Source organism: Babylonia areolata, chromosome 12 (assembly GCF_041734735.1).
Source record: "Babylonia areolata isolate BAREFJ2019XMU chromosome 12, ASM4173473v1, whole genome shotgun sequence".
In the NCBI taxonomy this organism is placed as follows: domain Eukaryota; kingdom Metazoa; phylum Mollusca; class Gastropoda; order Neogastropoda; family Buccinidae; genus Babylonia; species Babylonia areolata.
The window spans coordinates 21925639-21950359 of NC_134887.1; the positions used below are offsets into that span (position 1 = coordinate 21925639).

The 24721-nt window shown below is 45.6% G+C and overlaps 1 protein-coding gene across 1 annotated transcript in view; it reads right to left on the minus strand.

Annotated features, from left to right (window-relative positions):
• Positions 1-9602: 9602 nt before the first annotated feature.
• Positions 9603-24721, minus strand: part of LOC143288107 (mucin-6-like) — a 57799-nt gene continuing 42680 nt past the window's right edge. The window contains exons 22-31 of the mRNA XM_076596394.1: positions 22829-23034; positions 21199-21335; positions 20776-20885; positions 18518-18655; positions 17960-18062; positions 14598-14758; positions 13565-13672; positions 11682-11801; positions 10714-10821; positions 9603-9690 (exon numbers count right to left, since the gene is read on the minus strand). Of these exons, the coding sequence (XP_076452509.1) occupies positions 9626-9690; positions 10714-10821; positions 11682-11801; positions 13565-13672; positions 14598-14758; positions 17960-18062; positions 18518-18655; positions 20776-20885; positions 21199-21335; positions 22829-23034 (1256 nt within the window). The 3' untranslated portion in view covers positions 9603-9625. The remainder of the gene's footprint in view (positions 9691-10713; positions 10822-11681; positions 11802-13564; positions 13673-14597; positions 14759-17959; positions 18063-18517; positions 18656-20775; positions 20886-21198; positions 21336-22828; positions 23035-24721) is intronic.

Consider the following 24721-nt stretch of genomic DNA (forward strand, 5'->3'; position numbering starts at 1 on the left):
ACTCTTACACGCATATTCATGCACACATGTACACGTACACACACGCAAGCATACACACGAAATCGTTTGCCCTGAGACATACATTGAGAGACGGAGAGATAGAGGTGGACACAGTAAGCAAAAAATATACTGTGGCCACAACTCACGGTGAGGATGAGGTCGTCGTTGTCATCCAGAAGCTTAATCTCCACACTGTCGGCATCAGCCAGACTGAACTTGAGCTCCATCAGCACGGGGGGCTCCCCATCTGTGGAGGTCACGGTGACCTTGATGTAGCCCTTGTCCTCCCCCACCGGCTGCCAGCCCTCGTCGCTGAACATGGATTCCTGGGTGCCCGACGACAGCGTCACTGTGACGTCAGGACTGGAGCGGTCGATCATCACTTCCTCCTTCCCACAAACCTCCTCTGTGAACAGTCAACGTGGGCCTGTCCCGTCATGGTCCATCCATCAGGGAGCTCTCAGGACCCTCTCTCACGTACATCCACATACGTATGCAGATACGCAACCACCCACTTCCACGAAGATACACACCTTCCTCACCACCACACGCAACCCCCCCCCCCCCCCCCCCCGCGCCCCCCTTCTTGTCTCTTGCACCACAACACACACGTTCGCACACTGTGTATACCCACCACACAAGAAGCGTGCATCTGAAAAACCGCCAAAACTGGAATGCATTGCTCATTACATGGGACATAATATATGTCAATGCGTATGTGTTTTAAGATGAAACTTGATTACAATTAACACATATTTTACGTGATTGGAATTTCACTTATGTTCAGTGACAGCCGATTGATGTTTTCACACACAGCCACCATCTTTTAGAGTGTATTCCTGCTGGTATCGATTTACGAGATTCCACGATGTTTTTGAAAAACATTATCTTCGTCCGATCATAGTGTAACAAAGAGAATTCCAGACTGGAGTTACTGGTAAAAATCTACTCGCTGAGTCAATCCGGCTCCTGGACTTCTTGATGAGCACTGGGTGAGGGAGGACTGGACGTCTTGATGAGCATTAGGTGAGGGAGGACTAGACGTCTTGATGAGCATTGGGTGAGGGAGGACAGGACGTCTTGATGTCAAGCACTGGGTGAGGGAGGACAGGACGTCTTGATGTCAAACACTGGGTGAAGGAGGACAGGACGTCTTCACGTCAAGCACTGGGTGAGGGAGGACAGGACGTCTTGATGTCAAACACTGGGTCAGGGAGGACAGGACGTCTTGATGTCAAACACTGGGTGAGGGAGGACAGGACGTCTCTTGATGTCAAACATTGCATCAGGGAGGACAGGACGTCTTGATGTCAAGCACTGGGTGAGGGAGGACAGGACGTCTTGATGTCAAACATTGGGTGAGGGAGGACAGGACATCTTGAAGTCAAACATTGGGTGATGGAAGACAGGACGTCTCGATGTCAAGCACTAGGTGAGGGAGGACAGGACGTCTTGATGAGCATTGGGTGAGGAAGGACAGGACGTCTTGATGTCAAGCATTGGGTGAGGGAGGACAGGATGTCTTGATGTCAAGCATTGGGTGAGGGAGGACTGGACGTCTTGATGTCAAGCATTGGGTGAGGGAGGGCAGGACGTCTTGACATCAAGCACTGTGTGAGGGATGACAGGACGTCTCTTGATGTCAAACACTGGGTGAGGTAGGACAGGACGTCTTGATGTCAAAGACTGGGTGAGGGAGGACAGGACGTCTTGATGTCAAACATTGAGTGAGGGAGGACTGAACGTCGTGATGTCAAGCAATGGGTGAGGGAGGACAGGACGTCTTGATGTCAAAGACTGCGTGAGGGAGGACAGGAAGTCTTGATGTCAAGCACTGGGTGAGGGAGGACAGGACGTCTTGAAGTCAAACATTGGGGGATGGAAGACAGGACGTCTCGATGTCAAGCACTAGGTGAGGGAGGACAGGACGTCTTGGTGTCAAGCACTGGGTGATGGAGGACAGGACGTCTTGATGTCAAGCACTGGGTCAGGGAGGACAGGATGTCTTGATGTCAAGCATTCGGTGAGGGAGGACAGGACGTCTTGATGTCAAACAATGGGTGAGGGAGGACAGGATATCTTGATGTCAAACACTGGGTCAGGGAGGACAGGACGTCTTGAAGTCAAACATTGGGTGAAGGAGGACAGGACGTCTTGATGTCAAACATTGAGTGAGAGAGGACTGAACGTCTTGATGTCAAGCATTGGGTGAGGGAGGACAGGACGTCTTGATGTCAAAGACTGGGTGAGGGAGGACAGGAAGTCTTGATGTCAAGCACTGGGTGAGGGAGGACAGGACGTCTTGAAGTCAAACATTGGGTGATGGAAGACAGGACGTCTTGATGTCGAGCACTGGGTGAGGGAGAACAGTACGTCTTGATGTCAAGCACTGGGTGAGGGAGGACAGTACGTCTTGATGTCAAGCACTGGGTGAGGGAAGACAGGATGTGTTGATGTCAAGCACTGGAGTGAGGGAGGACAGGACGTCTTGATGTCAAGCACTGGGTGAGAGAGGAAAGGACGTCTTCATGTCAAACACTGGGTGAGGGTGGACAGGACGTCTTGATGTCAAGCATTGGGTGAGGGAGGACAGGACGTCTTGATGTCAAGCTTTCGGTGAGGGAGGACAGGACGTCTTGATGTCAAGCATTCGGTGATGGAGGACAGGACGTCTTGATGTCAAGCACTGGGTGAGGGAGAACAGGACGTCTTGATGTCAAGCATTGGGTGAGGGAGGACAAGACGTCTTGATGTCAAGCACTGGGTGAGGGAGGACAGAACGTCTTGATGTCAAACATTGGGTGAGGGATCACTGGACCTCTTGATGTCAAGCATTGGGTGAGGGAGGACAGGACGTCTTGATGTCAAACACTGGGTCAGGGAGGACAGGAAGTCTTGATGTCAAGCACTGGGTGAGGGAGGACAGGACGTCTTAAAGTCAAACATTGGGTGAGGTAGGACAGGACGTCTTGATGTCAAACATTGAGTGAGGGAGGACTGAACGTCTTGATGTCAAGCATTGGGTGAGGTAGGACAGGACGTCTTTATGTCAAACACTGGGTCAGGGAGGACAGGACGTCTTGATGTCAAACACTGGGTCAGGGAGGACAGGACGTCTTGAAGTCAAACACTGGGTGAAGGAGGACAGGACGTCTTGATGTCAAGCATTGGGTGAGGTAGGACAGGACGTCTTGATGTCAAACATTGAGTGAGGGAAGACAGGACGTCTTGATGTCAAGCATTGGGTGAGGGAGGACAGGACGTCTTGATGTCAAAGACTGGGTGAGGGAGGACAGGAAGTCTTGATGTCAAGCACTGGGTGAGGGAGGACAGGACGTCTTGAAGTCAAACATTGGGGGATGGAAGACAGGACGTCTCGATGTCAAGCACTAGGTGAGGGAGGACAGGACGTCTTGATGTCAAGCACTGGGTGATGGAGGACAGGACGTCTTGATGTCAAGCACTGGGTCAGGGAGGACAGGACGTCTTGATGTCAAACATTGAGTGAGGGAGGACTGAACGTCTTGATGTCAAGCATTGGGTGAGGGAGGACAGGACGTCTTTATGTCAAACACTGGGTCAGGGAGGACAGGACGTCTTGATGTCAAACACTGGGTGAGGGAGGACAGGACGTCTTGAAGTCAAACATTGGGTGATGGAAGACAGGATGCCTTGATGTCAAACAGTGGGTCAGGGAGGACAGGACGTCTCTTGATGTCAAACACTGGGTCAGGGAGGACAGGACGTCTTGAAGTCAAACATTGGGTGAAGGAGGACAGGACGTCTTGATGTCAAGCATTGGGTGAGGTAGGACAGGACGTCTTGATGTCAAACATTGGGTGAGGGAGGACAGGACGTCTTGATGTCAAAGACTGTTTGAGGGAGGACAGGAAGTCTTGATGTCAAGCACTGGGTGAGGGAGGACAGGACGTCTTGAAGTCAAACATTGGGTGATGGAAGACAGGACGTCTTGATGTCGAGCACTGGGTGAGGGAGAACAGTACGTCTTGATGTCAAGCACTGGGTGAGGGAAGACAGTACGTCTTGATGTCAAGCACTGGGTGAGGGAAGACAGGATGTGTTGATGTCAAGCACTGGGTGAGGGAGGACAGGACGTCTTGATGTCAAGCACTGGCTGAGAGAGGAAAGGACGTCTTGATGTCAAACACTGGGTGAGGGTGGACAGGACGTCTTGATGTCAAGCATTGGGTGAGGGAGGACAGGACGTCTTGATGTCAAGCTTTCGGTGAGGGAGGACAGGACGTCTTGATGTCAAGCATTCGGTGATGGAGGACAGGACGTCTTGATGTCAAGCACTGGGTGAGGGAGAACAGGACGTCTTGATGTCAAGCATTGGGTGAGGGAGGACAAGACGTCTTGATGTCAAGCACTGGGTGAGGGAGGACAGAACGTCTTGATGTCAAACATTGGGTGAGGGATGACTGGACCTCTTGATGTCAAGCATTGGGTGAGGGAGGACAGGACGTCTTGATGTCAAACACTGGGTCAGGGAGGACAGGAAGTCTTGATGTCAAGCACTGGGTGAGGGAGGACAGGACGTCTTAAAGTCAAACATTGGGTGAGGTAGGACAGGACGTCTTGATGTCAAACATTGAGTGAGGGAGGACTGAACGTCTTGATGTCAAGCATTGGGTGAGGGAGGACAGGACGTCTTTATGTCAAACACTGGGTCAGGGAGGACAGGACGTCTTGATGTCAAACACTGGGTCAGGGAGGACAGGACGTCTTGAAGTCAAACACTGGGTGAAGGAGGACAGGACGTCTTGATGTCAAGCATTGGGTGAGGTAGGACAGGACGTCTTGATGTCAAACATTGAGTGAGGGAAGACAGGACGTCTTGATGTCAAGCATTGGGTGAGGGAGGACAGGACGTCTTGATGTCAAAGACTGGGTGAGGGAGGACAGGAAGTCTTGATGTCAAGCACTGGGTGAGGGAGGACAGGACGTCTTGAAGTCAAACATTGGGGGATGGAAGACAGGACGTCTCGATGTCAAGCACTAGGTGAGGGAGGACAGGACGTCTTGATGTCAAGCACTGGGTGATGGAGGACAGGACGTCTTGATGTCAAGCACTGGGTCAGGGAGGACAGGACGTCTTGATGTCAAACATTGAGTGAGGGAAGACAGGACGTCTTGATGTCAAACATTGAGTGAGGGAGGACTGAACGTCTTGATGTCAAGCATTGGGTGAGGGAGGACAGGACGTCTTTATGTCAAACACTGGGTCAGGGAGGACAGGACGTCTTGATGTCAAACACTGGGTGAGGGAGGACAGGACGTCTTGATGTCAAACACTGGGTGAGGGAGGACAGGACGTCTTGAAGTCAAACATTGGGTGATGGAAGACAGGACGTCTCGATGTCAAGCACTAGGTGAGGGAGGACAGGACGTCTTGATGTCAAGCACTGGGTGATGGAGGACAGGACGTCTTGATGTCAAGGACTGGGTGATGGAGGACAGGACGTCTTGATGTCAAGCACTGGGTCAGGGAGGACAGGACGTCTTGATGTCAAGCACTGGGTCAGGGAGGACAGGACGTCTTGATGTCAAGCATTCGGTGAGGGAGGACAGGACGTCTTGATGTCAAACAATGGGTGAGGGAGGACAGGATGTCTTGATGTCAAACACTGGGTCAGGGAGGACAGGACGTCTCTTGATGTCAAACACTGGGTCAGGGAGGACAGGACGTCTTGAAGTCAAACATTGGGTGAAGGAGGACAGGACGTCTTGATGTCAAGCATTGGGTGAGGTAGGACAGGACGTCTTGATGTCAAAGACTGTTTGAGGGAGGACAGGAAGTCTTGATGTCAAGCACTGGGTGAGGGAGGACAGGACGTCTTCAAGTCAAACATTGGGTGATGGTAGACAGGACGTCTTGATGTCGAGCACTGGGTGAGGGAGAACAGTACGTCTTGATGTCAAGCACTGGGTGAGGGAGGACAGTACGTCTTGATGTCAAGCACTGGGTGAGGGAAGACAGGATGTGTTGATGTCAAGCACTGGGTGAGGGAGGACAGGACGTCTTGATGTCAAGCACTGGGTGAGAGAGGAAAGGACGTCTTGATGTCAAACACTGGGTGAGGGTGGACAGGACGTCTTGATGTCAAGCATTGGGTGAGGGAGGACAGGACGTCTTGATGTCAAGCTTTCGGTGAGGGAGGACAGGACGTCTTGATGTCAAGCATTCGGTGATGGAGGACAGGACGTCTTGATGTCAAGCACTGGGTGAGGGAGGGCAGGACATCTTGATGTCAAGCATTGGGTGAGGGAGGACAGGATGTCTTGATGTCAAGCATTGGGTGAGGGAGGACTGGACGTCTTGATGTCCAGCATTGGGTTAGGGAGGGCAGGACGTCTTGATGTCAAGCACTGTGTGAGGGATGACAGGACGTCTCTTGATGTCAAACACTGGGTGAGGGAGGACAGGACGTCTTGATGTCAAACATTGACTGAGGGATGACTGGACCTCTTGATGTCAAGCATTGGGTGAGGGAGGACAGGACGTCTTGATGTCAAACACTGGGTCAGGGAGGACAGGAAGTCTTGAAGTCAAGCACTGGGTGAGAGAGGACAGGACGTCTTAAAGTCAAACATTGGGTGAGGGAGGACAGGACGTCTTGATGTCAAACACTGGGTGAGGGAGGACAGGAGGTCTTGATGTCAAGCACTGGGTGAGGCAGGAGAGGACGTCTTGATGTCAAGCATAGGGTGAGGGTGGACAGGACGTCTTGATGTCAGACTCTGGGTGAGGGATGACTGGACCTCTTGATGTCAAGCATTGGGTGAGGGAGGACAGGACGTCTTGATGTCAAACACTGGGTCAGGGAGGACAGGAAGTCTTGAAGTCAAGCCCTGGGTGAGGGAGGACAGGACGTCTTAAAGTCAAACATTGGGTGAGGGAGGACAGGACGTCTTGATGTCAAACATTGAGTGAGGGATGACTGGACCTCTTGATGTCAAGCATTGGGTGAGGGAGGACAGGACGTCTTGATGTCAAACACTGGGTCAGGGAGGACAGGAGGTCTTGATGTCAAGCACTGGGTGAGGGAGGACAGGACGTCTTGATGTCAAACATTGTGTGAGGAAGGACAGGACGTCTTGATGTCAAACATTGGGTGAGGGAGGACAGGAAGTCTTGATGTCAAGCATTGGGTGATGGAGGACAGGACGTCTTGATGTCAAACACTGGGTGAGGGAGGACAGGACGTCTTGATGTCAAGCACTGGGTGAGGGAGGAAAGGACGTCTTGATGTCAAACACTGGGTGAGAGAGGACAGGACGTCTTGATGTCAAGCATTGGGTGAGGTAGGACAGGACGTCTTGATGTCAAACATTGAGTGAGGGAAGACAGGATGTGTTGATGTCAAGCACTGGGTGAGGGAGGGCAGGACATCTTGATGTCAAACATTGGGTGAGGGAGGGCAGGACGTCTTGATGTCAAGCATTGGGTGAGGGAGGACAGGACGTCTTGATGTCAAGCATTGGGTGAAGGAGGACAGGACGTCTTGATGTCAAACACTGGGTGAGGGAGGACAGGACGTCTTGATGTCAAACACTGGGTGAGGGAGGACAGGACGTCTTGATGTCAAGCATTGGTGAGGGAGGACAGGACGTCTTGATGTCAAGCATTGGGTGAGGGAGGACAGGACGTCTTGATGTCAAGCACTTGGGTGAGGGAGGACAGGACGTCTTGATGTCAAGCATTGGGTGAGGGAGGACAAGACGTCTTGATGTCAAGCACTGGGTGAGGGAGGACAGGACGTCTTGATGTCAAACATTGGGTGAGGGATGACTGGACCTCTTGATGTCAAGCACTGGGTGAGGGAGGACAGGACGTCTTGATGTCAAACACTGGGTGAGGGAGGACAGGAAGTCTTGATGTCAAGCACTGGGTGAGGGAGGACAGGACGTCTTAAAGTCAAACATTGGGTGAGAGAGGACAGGACGTCTCGATGTCAAACACTGGGTGAGGGAGGACAGGAGGTCTTGATGTCAAGCACTGGGTGAGGGAGGGCAGGACGTCTTGATGTCAAACATTGTGTGAGGAAGGACAGGACGTCTTGATGTCAAACATTGGGTGAGGAAGGAGAGGAAGTCTTGATGTCAAGGATTGGGTGATGGAGGACAGGACGTCTTGATGTCAAACACTGGGTGCGGGAGGACAGGACGTCTTTATGTCAAGCACTGGGTGAGGGAGGAAAGGACGTCTTGATGTCAAACACTGGGTTAGAGAGGACAGGACGTCTTGATGTCAAGCATTGGGTGATGGAGGACATGACGTCTTGATGTCAAACACTGGGTGAGGGAGGACAGGACGTCTTGATGTCAAGCACTGGTTGAGGGAGGACAGGACGTCTTGATGTCAAGCATTGGGTGAGGGAGGACAGGACGTCTTGATGTCAAGCATTGGGTCATGGAGGACAGGACGTCTTGATGTCAAACACTGGGTGAGAGAGGACAGGACGTCTTGATGTCAAGCACTGGGTGAGGGAGGGCAGGACATCTTGATGTCAAACATTGGCTGAGGGAGGGCAGGACGTCTTGATGTCAAGCATTGGGTGAGGGAGGACAGGACGTCTTGATGTCAAACACTGGGTCAGGGAGGAAAGGATGTCTTGATGTCAAACACTGGGTGAGGGAGGAAAGGACGTCTTGATGTCAAACATTGGGTGAGGGAGGACAGGACGTCTTGATGTCAAACACTGGGTGAGGGAGGACAGGACGTCTTGATGTCAAACACTAGGTGAGAGAGGACAGGACGTCTTGATGTCAAACACTGGGTGAGAGAGGACAGGACGTCTTGATGTCAAACACTGGGTGAGGGAGGACAGGACGTCTTGATATCAAACACTGGGTGAGAGAGGACAGGACGTCTTGATGTCAAACACTGGGTTAGGGAGGAAAGGACCTCTTGATGTCAAACATTGGGTGAGGGAGGACAGGACGTCTTGATGTCAAGCATTGGGTGAGGGAGGACAGGACGTCTTGATGTGAAACACTGGATGAGGACAGGACGTCTTGATGTCAAGCACTGGGTCAGGGAGGTCAGGACGTCTTGATGTCAAGCATTGGGTGAGGGAGGACAGGACGTCTTGATGTCAAGCACTGGGTGAGGGAGGGCAGGATGTCTTGATGTCAAACATTGGGTGAGGGAGGACAGGACGTCTTGATGTCAAACATTGGGTGAGGGAGGGCAGTACGTCTTGATGTCAAGCATTGGGTGAGGGAGGACAGGACGTCTTGATGTCAAGCACTTGTTGAGGGAGGGCAGGATGTCTTGATGTGAAGCATTGGGCGAGGGAGGACAGGACGTCTTGATGTCAAGCACTTGGTGAGGGACTGGCGGCCGATGGCGGTTAAAGAGCTGTCCTCTTTGTTTCTGTGCGATCACTGGTCTTTTGAATGTGGTTCAATGCAGATCAAACTTACAAGGCATTCGTGCTGACTATATTGTATAGTTTGGTATCGATAATGCTTTCTTACAACTGTCTGTTCTTTAAAGAAAACTGACTAATAAACCTTCAAATTGTTATTGTACAATATGAATGCTCATTCCATCCCAGGTAACAAATAAAGTGTGCATCATGTAAAAAAGAAAATAAACTTAAAGAAAAGAGTGAAAGATGCAATTATTCATGAACAACTCACGTGTAGTGGAAGCTGGTGTGGCTGCACACAGGAAAAATAAAACAAAATCAGTGAAACAGAAACCACCACCGCCAAAACACAAATAAATATACCATATAGGATCACAACAATGCAATGTCCTTTTATCATGCGTTACAACTTACAGAAGAATTGTTTATAAGAGATAAACAGACTGTCGGACAGACAAATGTTTTTTGTAAAGCGCCGAAAGCCCTCGTCACATTCTTCTTCTTATTGCCAATATTGTTATTATTATCATCATATTATTATTATTACAGATAGACACACGGACACACAGATATAGATAGATAGATAGATAGATAGATATACGATAAAACAGATAATCATATCAATTAGATGTGTAGATGGGTAAGTGGATAGACGGATGAGCAGACAGACGGACGAAGGAACAGAACGATGACCTTCATAATATAGACAGGTAGGGGGACAAGAAGATAAATCAACAGACATGCGAACAGGCAGACAAACAGACAGACACTATTAGCTGATGACAACGATATCGTTTGGTATTATATCTTACAATGAGAAGTTCAGCAAAAGAGCGTTAAAAACTTCTTTCTCGTACCAGAAAACCCCACGATAGACGCGCGCAGCACCATATTGCATACCTTTGTTTGATGTCAATTGTACCAGTTATTTACCAGTGATTTTGAACAATGTCCATTGTTCACTTCCTTTTACTATGAACATGATACCAAATATGTCATATCTAAAACCTGTGAAAATGATAGCAAAATCAAAAATATGTAATAATGATGCGTAGCATTTTATTTCTGCCGTACGGCTATCTAGTTGTATGCAGCACTGATTCATTCTTGCAATCTTATCCCATTAACGAATAATCTGACCGAGGCATCTTCATGGTGTACTGGTGGCGTCTGTGATAATTATTAACATTTTCATGATAATCGTCAAAACTATAAAACAAAAACCAGGTCCTTCTGCCCCCCCCCCCCCCCCCCCCCCTCCCCCTGACCTGCTCTCGCCACCACAGCAACGGTTTTTTAACGATAAATAACTTACTGCAGCCAACCTCATCCGAACCATCGCCACAATCGTCATGGCCGTCACAAAATCTGTCGATGGGAGCGCAGTACGTCTGGTTGCAGTGTGTGTAGTTTTCAGGACAATCTGCACACACACACACACACACACACACACAGATATATATATATATATATATATATATATATCTATATCTATATATATCTATATCTGTGTGTGTGTGTGTGTGTGTGTGTGTGTGGTGTAATATATATATTATCATATTATGTAATACGTGTGTGTGTGTGTGTGTGTATGTGTGTAATATATATGTTATCATATTATGTATATATATATATATATATATATATATATATATATATATATATATATATATATTATGTATCATGTGTGTGTGTGTGTGTGTGTGTGTGTGTGTGTGTGTGATATATGTATGATGATTTTTACTTCCCAGTGTACTCAATGCAATCATTTTAAAATCTCCTACTGGTGACCTTTATTTCTTAATTTACTGTTAAATACCTCACTGGTGACTTTTGCTTAGCAACACACTGTTAAATACCTCACTGGTGACTTTTGCTTAGTAACACACTGTTAAATACCTCACTGGTGACTTTTGCTTAGCAACACACTGTTAAATACCTCACTGGTGACTTTTGCTTAGCAACACACTGTTAAATACCTCACTGACGACTTTGACATCTCCATGCGCTGTTAAATATCTCGTCAATTACTTTCACATATTAATACACTGAAAACTATGTCAGGTAGGCAACCAGTGACCTTTATTTTTAATTTCAGGGTTACAGGACTCGCGTTTTAATAATTTTCTCTCAACAATATCTTCAATACTTCTGACAGAATTCACTATTCTAAGCATGCTGTGAAATACCTCTTTGGTGACTTATTTATATTTCTCAACACACTTCTGTCCACTGGGAACAGGTCATCAACACAAGACGTGTTGGGTTCAGGAGACAACTCACGTGCACAGTCCAGTTCATCGGAGCCATCGGAACAGTCCGGGTATTCGTCGCACAGCCAGTTTTTGGGGATGCAGTGTTTGTAGCTCTTGCACTTGAACTCGTCCGCGCCACACGTCTTCTCTGTTGTTGACATACAGTGCTTTTTAGAATGATTCAATAGGTCTTCTCTGTTGTTGACATACAGTGCTTTTTACAAAGATTCCAGACGTCTTCTCTTATGTTGACATAAGTGCTTTTTACAATGATTCCACGTTTTCTATGTTGTTGACTTATATTGCTTTTTACAATAATTTCACATCTTCTCTATTGTTGACATATAGTGCTTTTTACAATTATTCCAGACGTCTTCTATGTTGTTGACATACAGTAACTTTTACAATGATTCCATTCTCCCTGTCTCTGTCTTGTCTGTATTTCACGTCTTGTATGTCTGGCTGTTTGTCTGTCTTTGTCTCCCCCCCCCCCTCCCCCCCTACTCTCTCCGACATTTCCCATGCCATCTCTCTGTCTGTGTCTCCCCCCCCCCCTTCCCCCCCTACTCTCTCCGACATTTCCCATGCCATCTCTCTGTCTGTGTCTCCCCCCCCCTCCCCCCCTACTCTCTCCGACATTTCCCATGCCATCTCTCTGTCTGTGTCTCCCCCCCCTCCCCCCCTACTCTCTCCGACATTTCCCATGCCATCTCTCTGTCTGTGTCTCCCCCCCTCCCCCCCTACTCTCTCCGACATTTCCCATGCCATCTCTCTGTCTGTGTCTCCCCCCCCCTCCCCCCCTACTCTCTCCGACATTTCCCATGCCATCTCTCTGTCTGTGTCTCCCCCCCCCCTCCCCCCCTACTCTCTCCGACATTTCCCATGCCATCTCTCTGTCTGTGTCTGTCCTGCCTGTCAGTCAGTATGTCTTCCCGACTGTCTGCCCGTTCTCTCTCTCTCTCTCTCTCTCTCTCTCTCTCTCTCTCTCTCTCTCTCTCTCAGAATTCTGTGACAACAATGATGAAAGTTAGAATTAATTTACTATGCACGAGAAGCACTTTTGTTCTACAGGTTAAGTTAGTACGTGTTTTACATTTTGTTGTGGCTGAATCATCACCATATTGTGTACTTTTGACCTCTTTCTAGGGGCTGGAGGCCTGGAGATTAAAGTTTTGTTCTTGTTCTTGTTCTCTCTCTCTCTCTCTCTCTCTCTCTCTCTCTCTGTGTGTGTGTGTGTGTGTGTGTGTGTGTGTGTGTGTGTGTGTGTGTGTGTGTGTGTGTGTGTGTGTGTGTGTGAAGGGCTGCAAGCCTAGAAGCATATACTGTAATCATAACTGTCAAATCCCTCTTTCCATCCCCTTTCTCTTGCATTCTTTGACAGAGAAATACCATCTCTCTGTGCATACATACATACATACATACATATATATATATATATATATATATATATATATATATATATATATATATATATCTCGAGAGAGAGACAGACAGGTAGACACAGAGAGAGAGATCTCACCGTGAATATGATAGGAACACTTTCAATGCTAGGCTTTGGTGCAAGAAGTTAAACTTCAATCATTTCTTCCACCCTCATCCCCACCCCTCCCCCCCAACTCTCTCTCACGTTCCTGCCGACACATACAAGAACGCGGGAGCACTTGTCCGCTGACACATCATAGATCCAATCACACGCACACTTAAGCACATGTAAAAACATACAATAAAATAAAGAGAGAGAAGAGGAAGGGGGGAGAAAGAGAAAATCATACAACTGTGCTCATAACTCTTCCGTATCAAATAAATACACGTGTTTAAATATGGCGGGTTATTTCAGCAGGAAGATACATGCAGACAAAGAGACAGGCAGGCAAACAGACAGACAGACAGACAGACAGATGGGAAACGCACCACACCCCGCCTCGTCACTGCCGTCCATACAGTCCGGATAACTGTCACAGACGTGGACCAGTTCTATGCACTGACCGTTGGCACACTTGAACTCGGTGCAGTTTGTTGCTGCACACACACACACACACACACACACACACACACACACACACACACACACAAACACACATGCAGAGAGTTATCATCATCATCACCATGACACCACACGCACTACGACACACGTGAAACAAGCATTAGAACACCTACCATTTCAGACATTTATTATCAGTCAGCACTTTAAGTCACTCGGTATATTTCATCGATGCTGCCACTGCCACTGGTACTGGTACTATTGCTACTGCTACTACCTCCACCATCACTTTCAACAACTACTGCTACAACTAAATCTACTAATATTACCACTTTTTCCGATCTCCCAGGTCAACATATGTTCAGACCTGGAAGTGCCTGAACCCCCTTCGTGCGTTTACGTATGCAGAAGATCAAACAAGCATGTTAAAGATCCTGTAAACCATGTCAACGTTCGGTGGGTTATGGAAACAAGAACATTCCCGGCATGCACATCCACGAAAACGGTGTATGGCTGCGTACATGGCGGGGTAAATAAACTAAACTGTCATACACATAAAATGCTACATGTCTGTTTGAGTGTGTATGTGTGCGTGACTGAAACCCGATTGAATGACACAGGAAACGAATGATGAGTGCCCAGTGGCAGCATCAGTCGGCTCTACCCAGGTAGGCAGTCTCTTGTGCAAATGACTCCGTGTTTGTCAAGAGGTTAGAGCTTAGTTCCGACCGAGGATAGGTGCTATTGAAGTATCCATATCGTCATCACCATCACTACTACAACCCGTTTCGTGCGTGCACGTGCGTGTATGCGTGCGTATGAATACAGCTAGGTTGTTTTTTTTTTCTTATGGAAAACAGCCCTGCAAATCGTAAGCAGTCTTCTGACTCTTCCATTCAGCAGAAGGCAACCGATCCTGATCTGTTAATTAAAGAATGTGACAATGTAAAAACGACCACTCACAGATACAGTCCTTCTCATCGGACCCGTCCAGACAGTCAAACATGGCGTTACAGACCATGGAACGTCGGATACAGTGGCCGCTCAGACACCGGAACTCCTCTTTCTCGCATGGCTTCTCACAGCTCTCCCCCTCGCAGGAAAGTGTGCCGTTCTCACAGCGACTGCACAATCATAACGGTGACGATCATTGTGACAATGATTATCACTCCTCACAGGATAAATCCCAAACACCCTCGACGCCTCGACGTTACATCGACACTGGGGACAACGGGCAAAACTAGCTTAGTTTTGTTCAAACTCACGTGTGATCACATTTAAACTTCTGGCTATGAAGACATCTGTCACATACTTAGTATGTACATGTATCAGGACATGACTGTATATAAGATCTTCGTGTTGTCCTGTTCATCTATAACTGTGTTGTATTGTGACATGTTCCAAATAAAATACTGTTTAAACCAACGGGCAAATCTCGACGTCTTAAACATATGGCAGGTAACAATAGTTACGGGCGCAATAGCCGAATGGTTTAAGCGTTGGACTTTCAATCTGAGGGTCCGGGGTTCGAATCTCGGTGCCGCCTGGTGGGAAAAGGGTGGAGATTTTTCCGATCTCCCAGGTCAACATATGTGCAGACCTGCCAGTGCCTGAACCCCCTTCGTGTGCATACGCTAAAGATCCTGTAATCCATATCAGCGTTCGGTGGGTTATGGAAACAATAACATACTCAGCATGCACACCCCTGAAAACGGAGTATGGCTGCCTACATGGTGGGGAAAATAAACAAAAACGGTCATACACGTAAAATGTTACATGTTTGGCTGAGCGTGTATGTGTGCGTGCCTGAAATATGATTGAACGACACAGGAAACGAATGATGAGCGCCCAATGGCAGCCGTCAGTCGGCTCTACCCAGGTAGGCAGCCTGTTGAGTAAATGACCCCGTGTTTCCAAAGCGCTTAGAGCTTGGTCTCCGACCGAGGATAGGCGCTATATAAGTATCCATATCAATCAATATCAATCAATCAATAGTTCAATAAGTGAGGCACGAAAAAGTGTCTCGGCCGATCTCACTCCATTTGCCTCAGCAGAGAGCGGGAATGGCGTTTCTGGTTTCTACAGCGTCTTCAACGTTTTCTACGTCGTCTTCAACGTTTTCTACGTCGTCTTCGCTACAGCGTCTTCAACGTTTTCTACGTCGTCTTCAACGTTTTCTACGTCGTCTTCGCTACAGCGTCTTCAACGTTTTCTACGTCGTCTTCGCTACAGCGTCTTCAACGTTTTCTACGTCGTCTTCAACGTTTTCTACGTCGTCTTCGCTACAGCGTCTTCAACGTTTTCTACGTCGTCTTCGCTACAGCGTCTTCAACGTTTTCTACGTCGTCTTCGCTACAGCGTCTTCAACGTTTTCTACGTCGTCTTCAACGTTTTCTACGTCGTCTTCGCTACAGCGTCTTCAACGTTTTCTACATCGTCTTCGCTACAGCGTCTTCAACGTTTTCTACGTCGTCTTCAACGTTTTCTACGTCGTCTTCGCTACAGCGTCTTCAACGTTTTCTACGTCGTCAACCCCTTCTCCGACCACTGCTTCTCCCTTTCCCCTTTTCAACATTTCCTTTTCCCCTCCGTTGGCTCGGCGAGGTCTGGCTTGAGGAAACCAGTCCGAGAGAGGGAGACCTTTGAAAACAACCGAAGGGCCGCTGTCTGCATCGACCTCTGGACGGCTGAGTATTCGTTCTGTCAGCGGGTTGGCATGACTGTGCGGTGTGGTGGACGGTATGTCAAATGTTTCCCGCTCCAGATGGGAGCGAAGAGCCAAAAGACAATCTAGCATGGAGGCCCACCTAGTGCTGTTTGATGGACACTTACATACTCGTGATAACTACTTGTGCCAGTTGGTGTACACTTACATTGGGTAAGGGCATTGTATTAATGGTGTGAATGAGCGGGTAAGCAAATCAGGAGTTAATAATAATAATAATAATAATAATAGTATTTATATAGCACTGAATCTTGTGCAGAGACAAATCAAAGCGCTTTCGCACCAGTCATTCACACGCATGCATAACTCTAAAACTGGAGAAACTGAAGACAAGGAAGAGGCAGGGAAGGGACGCTATTTTGGGAAGAGGTGGGTTTTAAGGCCAGACTTGAAAGAGCTGAGTGTGGAGACTTGACGAAGCGAAAGAGGAAGTTCATCCCAATTGCAAGGTCCAGAGACAGAGAAAGAACGGCGGCCAACAGTTGAGTGTTTGAATCTGGGTATGCGTAAACAGAGTGGATCCGAAGCCGATCGTAGAGAGCGAGATGGAGTGTAGAGGTGAAGGCAGCCACAGAGATAGGAAGGGACAGAGTTGTGAATACATTTATAACATAGAGTGCTGATCTTGTACTTTATTCTGTGTGAGACAGGGAGCCAGTGGAGATGTTGCAAAAGAGGAGTGATGTGCTCAGATCTTTTCTTTCTGAGGACGAGTAGGGCAGCAGAGTTGTGTATGCGCTGAAGAGACTGAATGGATGAAGCAAGCAAACCAGGCAATAGAGAGTTACAGTAGTCAAGCCGAGAGATAATGAAAGAAACGACAAGTCTAGATGTTGCGTCAATGGACAGATATTTCCGGATGGAACTGATGCGCCGCAATTGACAGTAGCAGGATTGACATGTCTGATTAATTTTTGCATGGGCAGTGTGTTGTTCAAGGACAACGCCGAGGTTCCTGACTGAACTGGAAAGAGGGATGGATGTACTGCCAAGTTTGATTGTGTCAGTTGTAAAGGAAGAGAGTTTTTGTTTAGTTCCTATGATCATTGTTTCAGTTTTGTCCGCGTTCAATTGTAACGTATTTTGAGTCATCCAGTTTTGAATGTCAAAGAAGCAGTTGGATGTTTCTTGCAAGAGCGACAACAGTTTTTCGGGGGTATCACTCTTTTGGAGTTGAGTGTCGTCAGCATAAGAATGATGACTGATATTATGGCGGTTGATAATTTCAGCGAGAGGAGCAGTGTACAGTATGAAGAGCACTGGGCCTAAAACAGATCCCTGTGGGACTCTATGTTCGATATTAACGGGTTCAGACTGGAAATTATCAACAATGACAGACTGGAATCGATCAGTGAGATAAGGTTTGAACCAGTTTAGAACAGTGCCGTTGATACCAAATGTAAAATGAAGACGGGAAAGAAGGATTGAATGGTCTATCGTGTCAAAGGCGGCTGACAAGTCGAGAAGAGTGAGAAGGGAGTTAAACTGTTTATTATCGAATTGATTATTGTAAAATTCATTTCCGTGGCTTTGTCAGCTGCTGAAAATCACTGTATGAGTGAGCGGTGTGAGCTTTGTGTGAAAAAGAGAAATAACTGACCATTGCCGACAGTCGACAGTGAGAGTGTGTCCGGGTGACACGGTACGGCCATGCAGTGTGCATGGACACTCTGACTGCGGTACACACTCCAGGCTCCCAGAATCTGAAACCACACAGCAGTAAGTACTGACACTTCACCCCCACTCTCCCCTCTCTCCCCCAGAATCTGAAACCACACAGCAGTAAGTACTGACACTTCACCCCCACTCTCCCCTCTCTCCCCCAGAATCTGAAACCACACAGCAGTAAGTACTGACACTTCACCCCCACTCTCCCCTCTCTCCCCCAGAATCTGAAACCACACAGCACTAAGTACTGACACATCATCCCTGAATGCAACATACAACTGATAATGTTATAATCTGAAGTGCTCTTTTAAAGAAGACAGGAGGAGTATCAGATGAAGTACATGATTTACCATGGCTTCCATTGCAAGACAAATACAAGCGTGAAAACAGAACATAGACCCCTTGAGCTAATCCTGTGTCCTGATGATTTGGAGTGTATTTGTTAAAGTGTATTTCCAAAAGAAGGAGGGCAGAGACGACAGGCACTTACTTGATCGCATGTAACCGCCCGGGCAGAAGCAACCTTCAACGCACGGTTTCTTCTCGCACTCTGTAGGCTCTGCTCCACAAATAGCTGGGCATGGTTCGCCACACGCCTGGTACTGAGATCCACCGTCACACTGGATAGCTGTTGACACAATGCAGTCGGATGCCGCGCAGTGCAGTTCAATGTTATTTTTAATTCAAGACTCAACGAATTTAATGTTAGACCTCCGGCCTATAAACATTTGAGGCGCCCATGTACACACATGATCGCAAAAAGAAATGCCAGTTGTGTGTAACGAAATGCAGCACAAAACAGTACAGCGCAACATGGAGCAAAGTGGGACAGGACACGACAGAGCAGTACGGAACAGCACAACACAGCAAACACAAGCCCAGTACAAGTGCATTTCAGTACTCTACAGTCTATTTCAGTACAGTGAATCAACACATAAATGCAGTGCAATAAAAATGAGTATATCACATTTTCGTTTTACTCCATTAAGATTACTTGCCTGAACTCACACATTTCTTGCAAAAAAGAGACAATTTCTGTGTCTTGTTTTGTTTTGTAGGAAAAACACCAAACATTTAACACTTAAGCATAAATTGGGCTTACTACCGTGTACATAAACAGAGAACCAGGCTGACAAGTTGATATGATTGAACTTTAATCGACGTACCTTTAAACACGGTGAAACATAAACAAAGAAGTAAACATTTAAACTGAAAAACGAATGTTTCATATTCGGATCACTTGCTCCGAATATGAAACATCAGCAATAATGGCTTACATACTGAGTACAATCTAAATAAGGTGCACACGAATAGATCAGAGGCAAACAACCCAGTTTGTTCATTTGTTGCAAACTGTGGTCTGAGTACAATCTAAATAAAGTAATAAAGTGCACACGAATAGATCAGAGGCAAACAACTCAGTTTGTTCATTTGTTGCAAACTGTGGTCGAGGAAAAAGAGGAGAATACTGAAATGACGTAGAAATAAATGTCGCCAAACTGAACGTCTTTGTGCACTCGCATTTAATTATTATGGAACTACACCTTTTTTTTATGAAATCTTAAATTTCTTAGCCAGAACTGAACAACAACTTAGAGATGAGTTGTAGTGAGGTTCGACGGTTGGCTACGAGGATCTACACAAAAATTCTTGAAAACAGTTGACATGATACTAACCTGCATTTATACCTAACCACAACTGACACACATTAGAGTAGATAGGTATATCTGTGCTGATGAACGAAGAACCGAAAAACAAAAGAAACTACACAAAAGAAAACTGTGTCTGTATGAAAATCCTCACAGAACTTCCTTTACATCATTTGAGCGGTGTTTCATAAGAAGCACTGCTTTATATTTGGTGTTCCAAGCTACCAAATGACAGTATCAAGCACAAAAATTACTCTATTAACAACAAATATACAAAACCCCCAAGAAACTACATTTCGAAGATAAGCCATCCTTTTTTGTGCGATCACCGCTTTTCGGCCTCAACTTTTTAACTTCAAACTACCCAGAAGAGATAGAAGGGGCTGAATGAAAGGCTAATATTGATGTTCTCGAATTTCATTTTGAGTGATTTTTTTCCACTGGCGTCACAATTTTTTACGCATTTACGTTAGGCATACCTTGCTTGTTTATCTGCTGGAATTAAGTCCTGTATAATCTTTGATTGTACTGAATAGATGGGACTAACCTGATCCGATCATCATAGGACTTGTCTTAATTACTAAAATCACTTCAAATGACCTATTTTGATATTGTTGTAAGCGAACGGCATTATTAATAGCTGGTTCTGAAAAAAAAAAAAACAACAACCAAAATCAAGTGGAAACGTTTATCCAGGTTTAATTTATATTTGAGCAAACTCTAAGTTAAGATATGAAACTAAGACAAATAAACAGAAACATTTTCAAAGATAACACATAAGACTAAAACTAAATACAGAATGCATGTTCACCCGGTGATAGCAAACGCATTTATAAATTATCTGATGCGCGCATGCTTATGCGTTGACAGCAAATATCTCACAGACATGAATTACTGACACTGATTCCCGCAGACGGCAACAGGAGATATCTTTTTCTCGCTACTTGCCGCTCATGTGCCCTGATACTTCATACAAAGCCGCCTTTGTCTTTGAATTTTGTGGCAATGAGTCTTTTGGGGAAAGGTTTGAAATAGCACGTTTTGATAAAATTACTAACAGATGTGCAACGTTTAGCAAATACAAAACTGTAAGACTCACGGCAAAGTCTCTGGTGTCTGTATCTGGCGGGGAAGCCGGCGTCACTGCAGAAGCCAGCAAAGGAAGCGATGGCGTCACACAAGCACTCACAGTCTCCGCCACTCTCACATCTGAAACAACACAGAAATACTCGCACACTGTCCGTTTCACCACTGTAGCCGAAGCGTCACATTAAGACTTGACATATAAATTTAATGTGTATAATAATTTACATTATTATACGAAATAAATGTCAGTCATAAATCCTTAACTATCGTAATGCTGGTTCTGGTAGGTGATCCCAAAGACACGCATAAAGCCATCACCAACTATCACGAACTATCCTGTTGTCATCATAAACTTCATGACTTCTCTTTGTACTGTCTAAAATATCGTTATAAACCCTAAGTGTTGGTGGGACTAAGCAGCAAGAAACAAGCGTACGTGCAAGCAGAGTTCACACAGTTGTCAAAGTAAGTATGAACAACGTCTGGGTTGGTCGAGTTGCGACAGGCGGAAAAGGCGTCTCCACTGGCAATGACGTTACAGGACGTTTCGGCCCACTGTTTCTTTCGGGAGTTCTGCACAGACACAACATCTGTTTGCATGGTTGTCACGTTTAAAAAAAAAAAGTATAGAAGCAAAATAATCTAGATTATGAACCTCAATTCACTGACAATGAACATGGGATTAGGTGAGAAATGGAGGATGAAGAGGGAAAAGAGGAAGGCACTAAGAGAGAGAGAGGGAGAGAGAAAGAGAGAGAGGGGGAGAGAGAGAGAGGGGGGGGAGGGAGGGAGGGAGAAGACAACATTATTTCATTTTCGAGCCCAATAGATAAGCACTTGTGTGCGTTTTTCATTCAGTTCTCGTCAAAGAACTCAAAAGTTTAATGTACATCGGCCTTTGGCAACAATACATACAGAGGGAGATAGGTACAGAGACAGTTAGATAATCAGATAGACGGAGAGAACAGACAGACAGAAGTTGATGAAACAATGTTAACTTTTTTCATGAGTTGGTTTACATTTTCTTTGCTTGATATTATCCAAAGAACGAACTGACAGTGGCAAAAATACATTCCAAACAGAAACGTTGGGATCTATGACTTTTCCTCACTGCTTAAAGTATTTGTTTTGCAAACTCCCGTGTCTGATTATTCTGATTCAGACGAGAACTGTTTAGGACATATTCTGAACTATGTCTCTTGAAACTTAACCAGAAAGGACATGGATGAAAAATGCCGCAGACTAAAACTATTGGTCCTAAACCAGGCAGTGAACTGTCTTGTGAAATAAAACTGTCAAGATGAATCCTTTAAACTCAAATCATATTTCCTATGAGTAAAATGTGCCAGGCACTTGAAAAGAAGTCCGGTGGTATTACATCACACTGCCAATGGCTAAAAGAACGTACTGGTGATAAAAACTCTTGTTAAAACATTGAACTATTATCTGTCTTGTGGGATCCTTAAGCTGACAAGAATTATCTAAAACGAATGATGTGCTTAAACCGTCTGTTGATTCTTCTTAAGACAAACAACGGGCAAAGGATATTGCTGGCTGTATGTGTCTGTGATTCTCAATAATGCATGCAAAAGTTGAAAAGTTTTTGTTGGATAAATTTCTATTTTGATCTTCAAACAGACATGTTGAAATGCGCGACTGGCTAATGTGTCTGTTAGTCATCTATTAGGCAATGACTAAATGTATTATGGTGAAAACTATAGCTCCTCAGTCAGGCAATGTAGCCATGAAAGACTAAAACTGTTGCACAATCCTCAGTCAGGTGTGCAGTGACTAACATGAAATGCCTGTCGTGGACTAAAACTGCCCATTGATTCAAAATCAAACGTGAAATGACCAGAATCAACTGCAAGACTGAAATCACCTATTGGTCCTTAATGAGACAGACAACATGCTGAAATATGTCGGGAGATAATATGTCTATTAATCGTAAATCAGGCTGTCAATGCTAAAATGTATTCCAGTCTAAACTTGTCAGGCAATGGTGATGAGAACGAATAATGGACTACAAATGACCGTCTACGTTCAGCCAGATACTGAGTGCTGACCTCTTCACACTTGTTGTCCTCCACTGGAGGTTTGGTGTCCACACACAGATTCATGTCGGCCCAGTTCTTTGCCACCTCCGCCAGCGACATGACCGGGTTGTTGTCTTCACCCACATAGTCATTGGTGGTGACACCATCGAAGTTGCCGCACAAACCATGGATGTTGCTGAAGGCACCATGGTTCACGATGATCTGTGCTGTCACACCTGCCAATACACACATGTTCGTGCATGAATGCATAGTGAATCATAAAACACAAGACAGATCATGACATCAGACAACATGGTTAGTGAGGTTACAACAACAACAAAAATGATAATGAAAATGATGATATCATTATTGTCATTATTATTATTATTATTATTATTATTATTATCATTATTATTGTTGTTGTCGTCGTCATCATCATCATCACCATCATCATTATCATCATCATCATCAAGGCAATGACGATGATAACAACAGCAGCAACAACAACAACAACAACAACAGCAGCAGCAATAATAATAATAATAGTAATAACAACAACAACAACAATACTAATAATAATGAATACTCATTCAGCACTTTTTCTTAAAAAGAGCTCAAAGCAATTTTGGTTTAAACACATGTACATTGACAAATAAACAGCAGAGTAACAACAAGTTAACGGCTGAAATCATGCTCAAGCATGTGATATATCATTTTCATTTGCTTTGCTTTGATGGCTGGTGAACGTTACATAAATGCAGTCATGTTGAAATAGAGGTTTTCAAGTTGAATATGAATGACAGTTTTTGAAGTCAATGTTTCCTTCTTTGAGCAGCCATGGCGATGAATATAGACCACAGAAAGACAAAAGTAAATACAACATGATCCTTGTCGAGCTCATTGTTCAAAACATACAACAGAACAAGAGAGAGGAAAGGCCTTTAAGACTCACTTGTGATACACACTTTAAAGAAAAATTCTAGAAAATATTTTTTTTGAAAACTCAGTTGTTAAAATGTGTTCTGTATTTATCTTACAGTTTCGGGTAAAAAAAAAAAAAAAAAAAAAAAGCAGCATAAAAGCAGATTCGAACCAAGCACTTTTGGGTGGAATGAAACAGTTTTAGTCACAGTGCCATAGCGTATCCACTAATAACGTTCAAAAATTAACATTAAAGCATGTTAGTTTCTTAAGGGTGAGAAATTGATTGCGGTATTCGAAGTGATAGCACTGTTTAAATCATGTTATTTTGGTTTATCTCGGGCATAAAAGAAATTCTTTGAACTGCGCGGTAGGGGAGACGTTGCCATCGCCTCAAGCACATCGCAACATGTTTTCGTTTTCTCCTCTGTGGAGATCAGGGACCGTGTTCATGAGGACTGACTTGCGTACGGCGGGCGTAAAGCGAAACGTCTGGACTTTGAACGTCAAAACTTTTGTGGTATTCATGGGGCGGGCGTGAAGGTCTGACAACGAACGACTGGACTTCTCACAAATAGTTCTTGATTACGCCTTCGTTCTTATTTAAGAAAGGGATTTGCCTGAATGTTCCCCTGTGCGCATGCTTGTCAGCTGTGTGTGTGTGTGTGTGTGTGTGTGTGTGTGTGTGTGTGTGTGTGCATGTGTGTGTGTGTGTGTGTGTGTGTGTGTGTGTGTGTGTGTGTGTGTGTGTGTGTGTAATTATAATTTTGATGTATCATGTTTCTTTTTGTTGTATTTCAAGGAAAGGCTCAACAGAAATAATCTCTTGTTATCATTATTATTATTGTTATTATTATTGTCATCATCATAATCATCATCATCATCATTATATATTCTAGTTGACTGTAGTGCTTAACAAAAATAAATGCGCCGTTTGCCTTAATCAAGCAAAGTCTGGGCTTGTATTCATGGGGCGGGTGTAAACGGAAACGTCCGGATTAA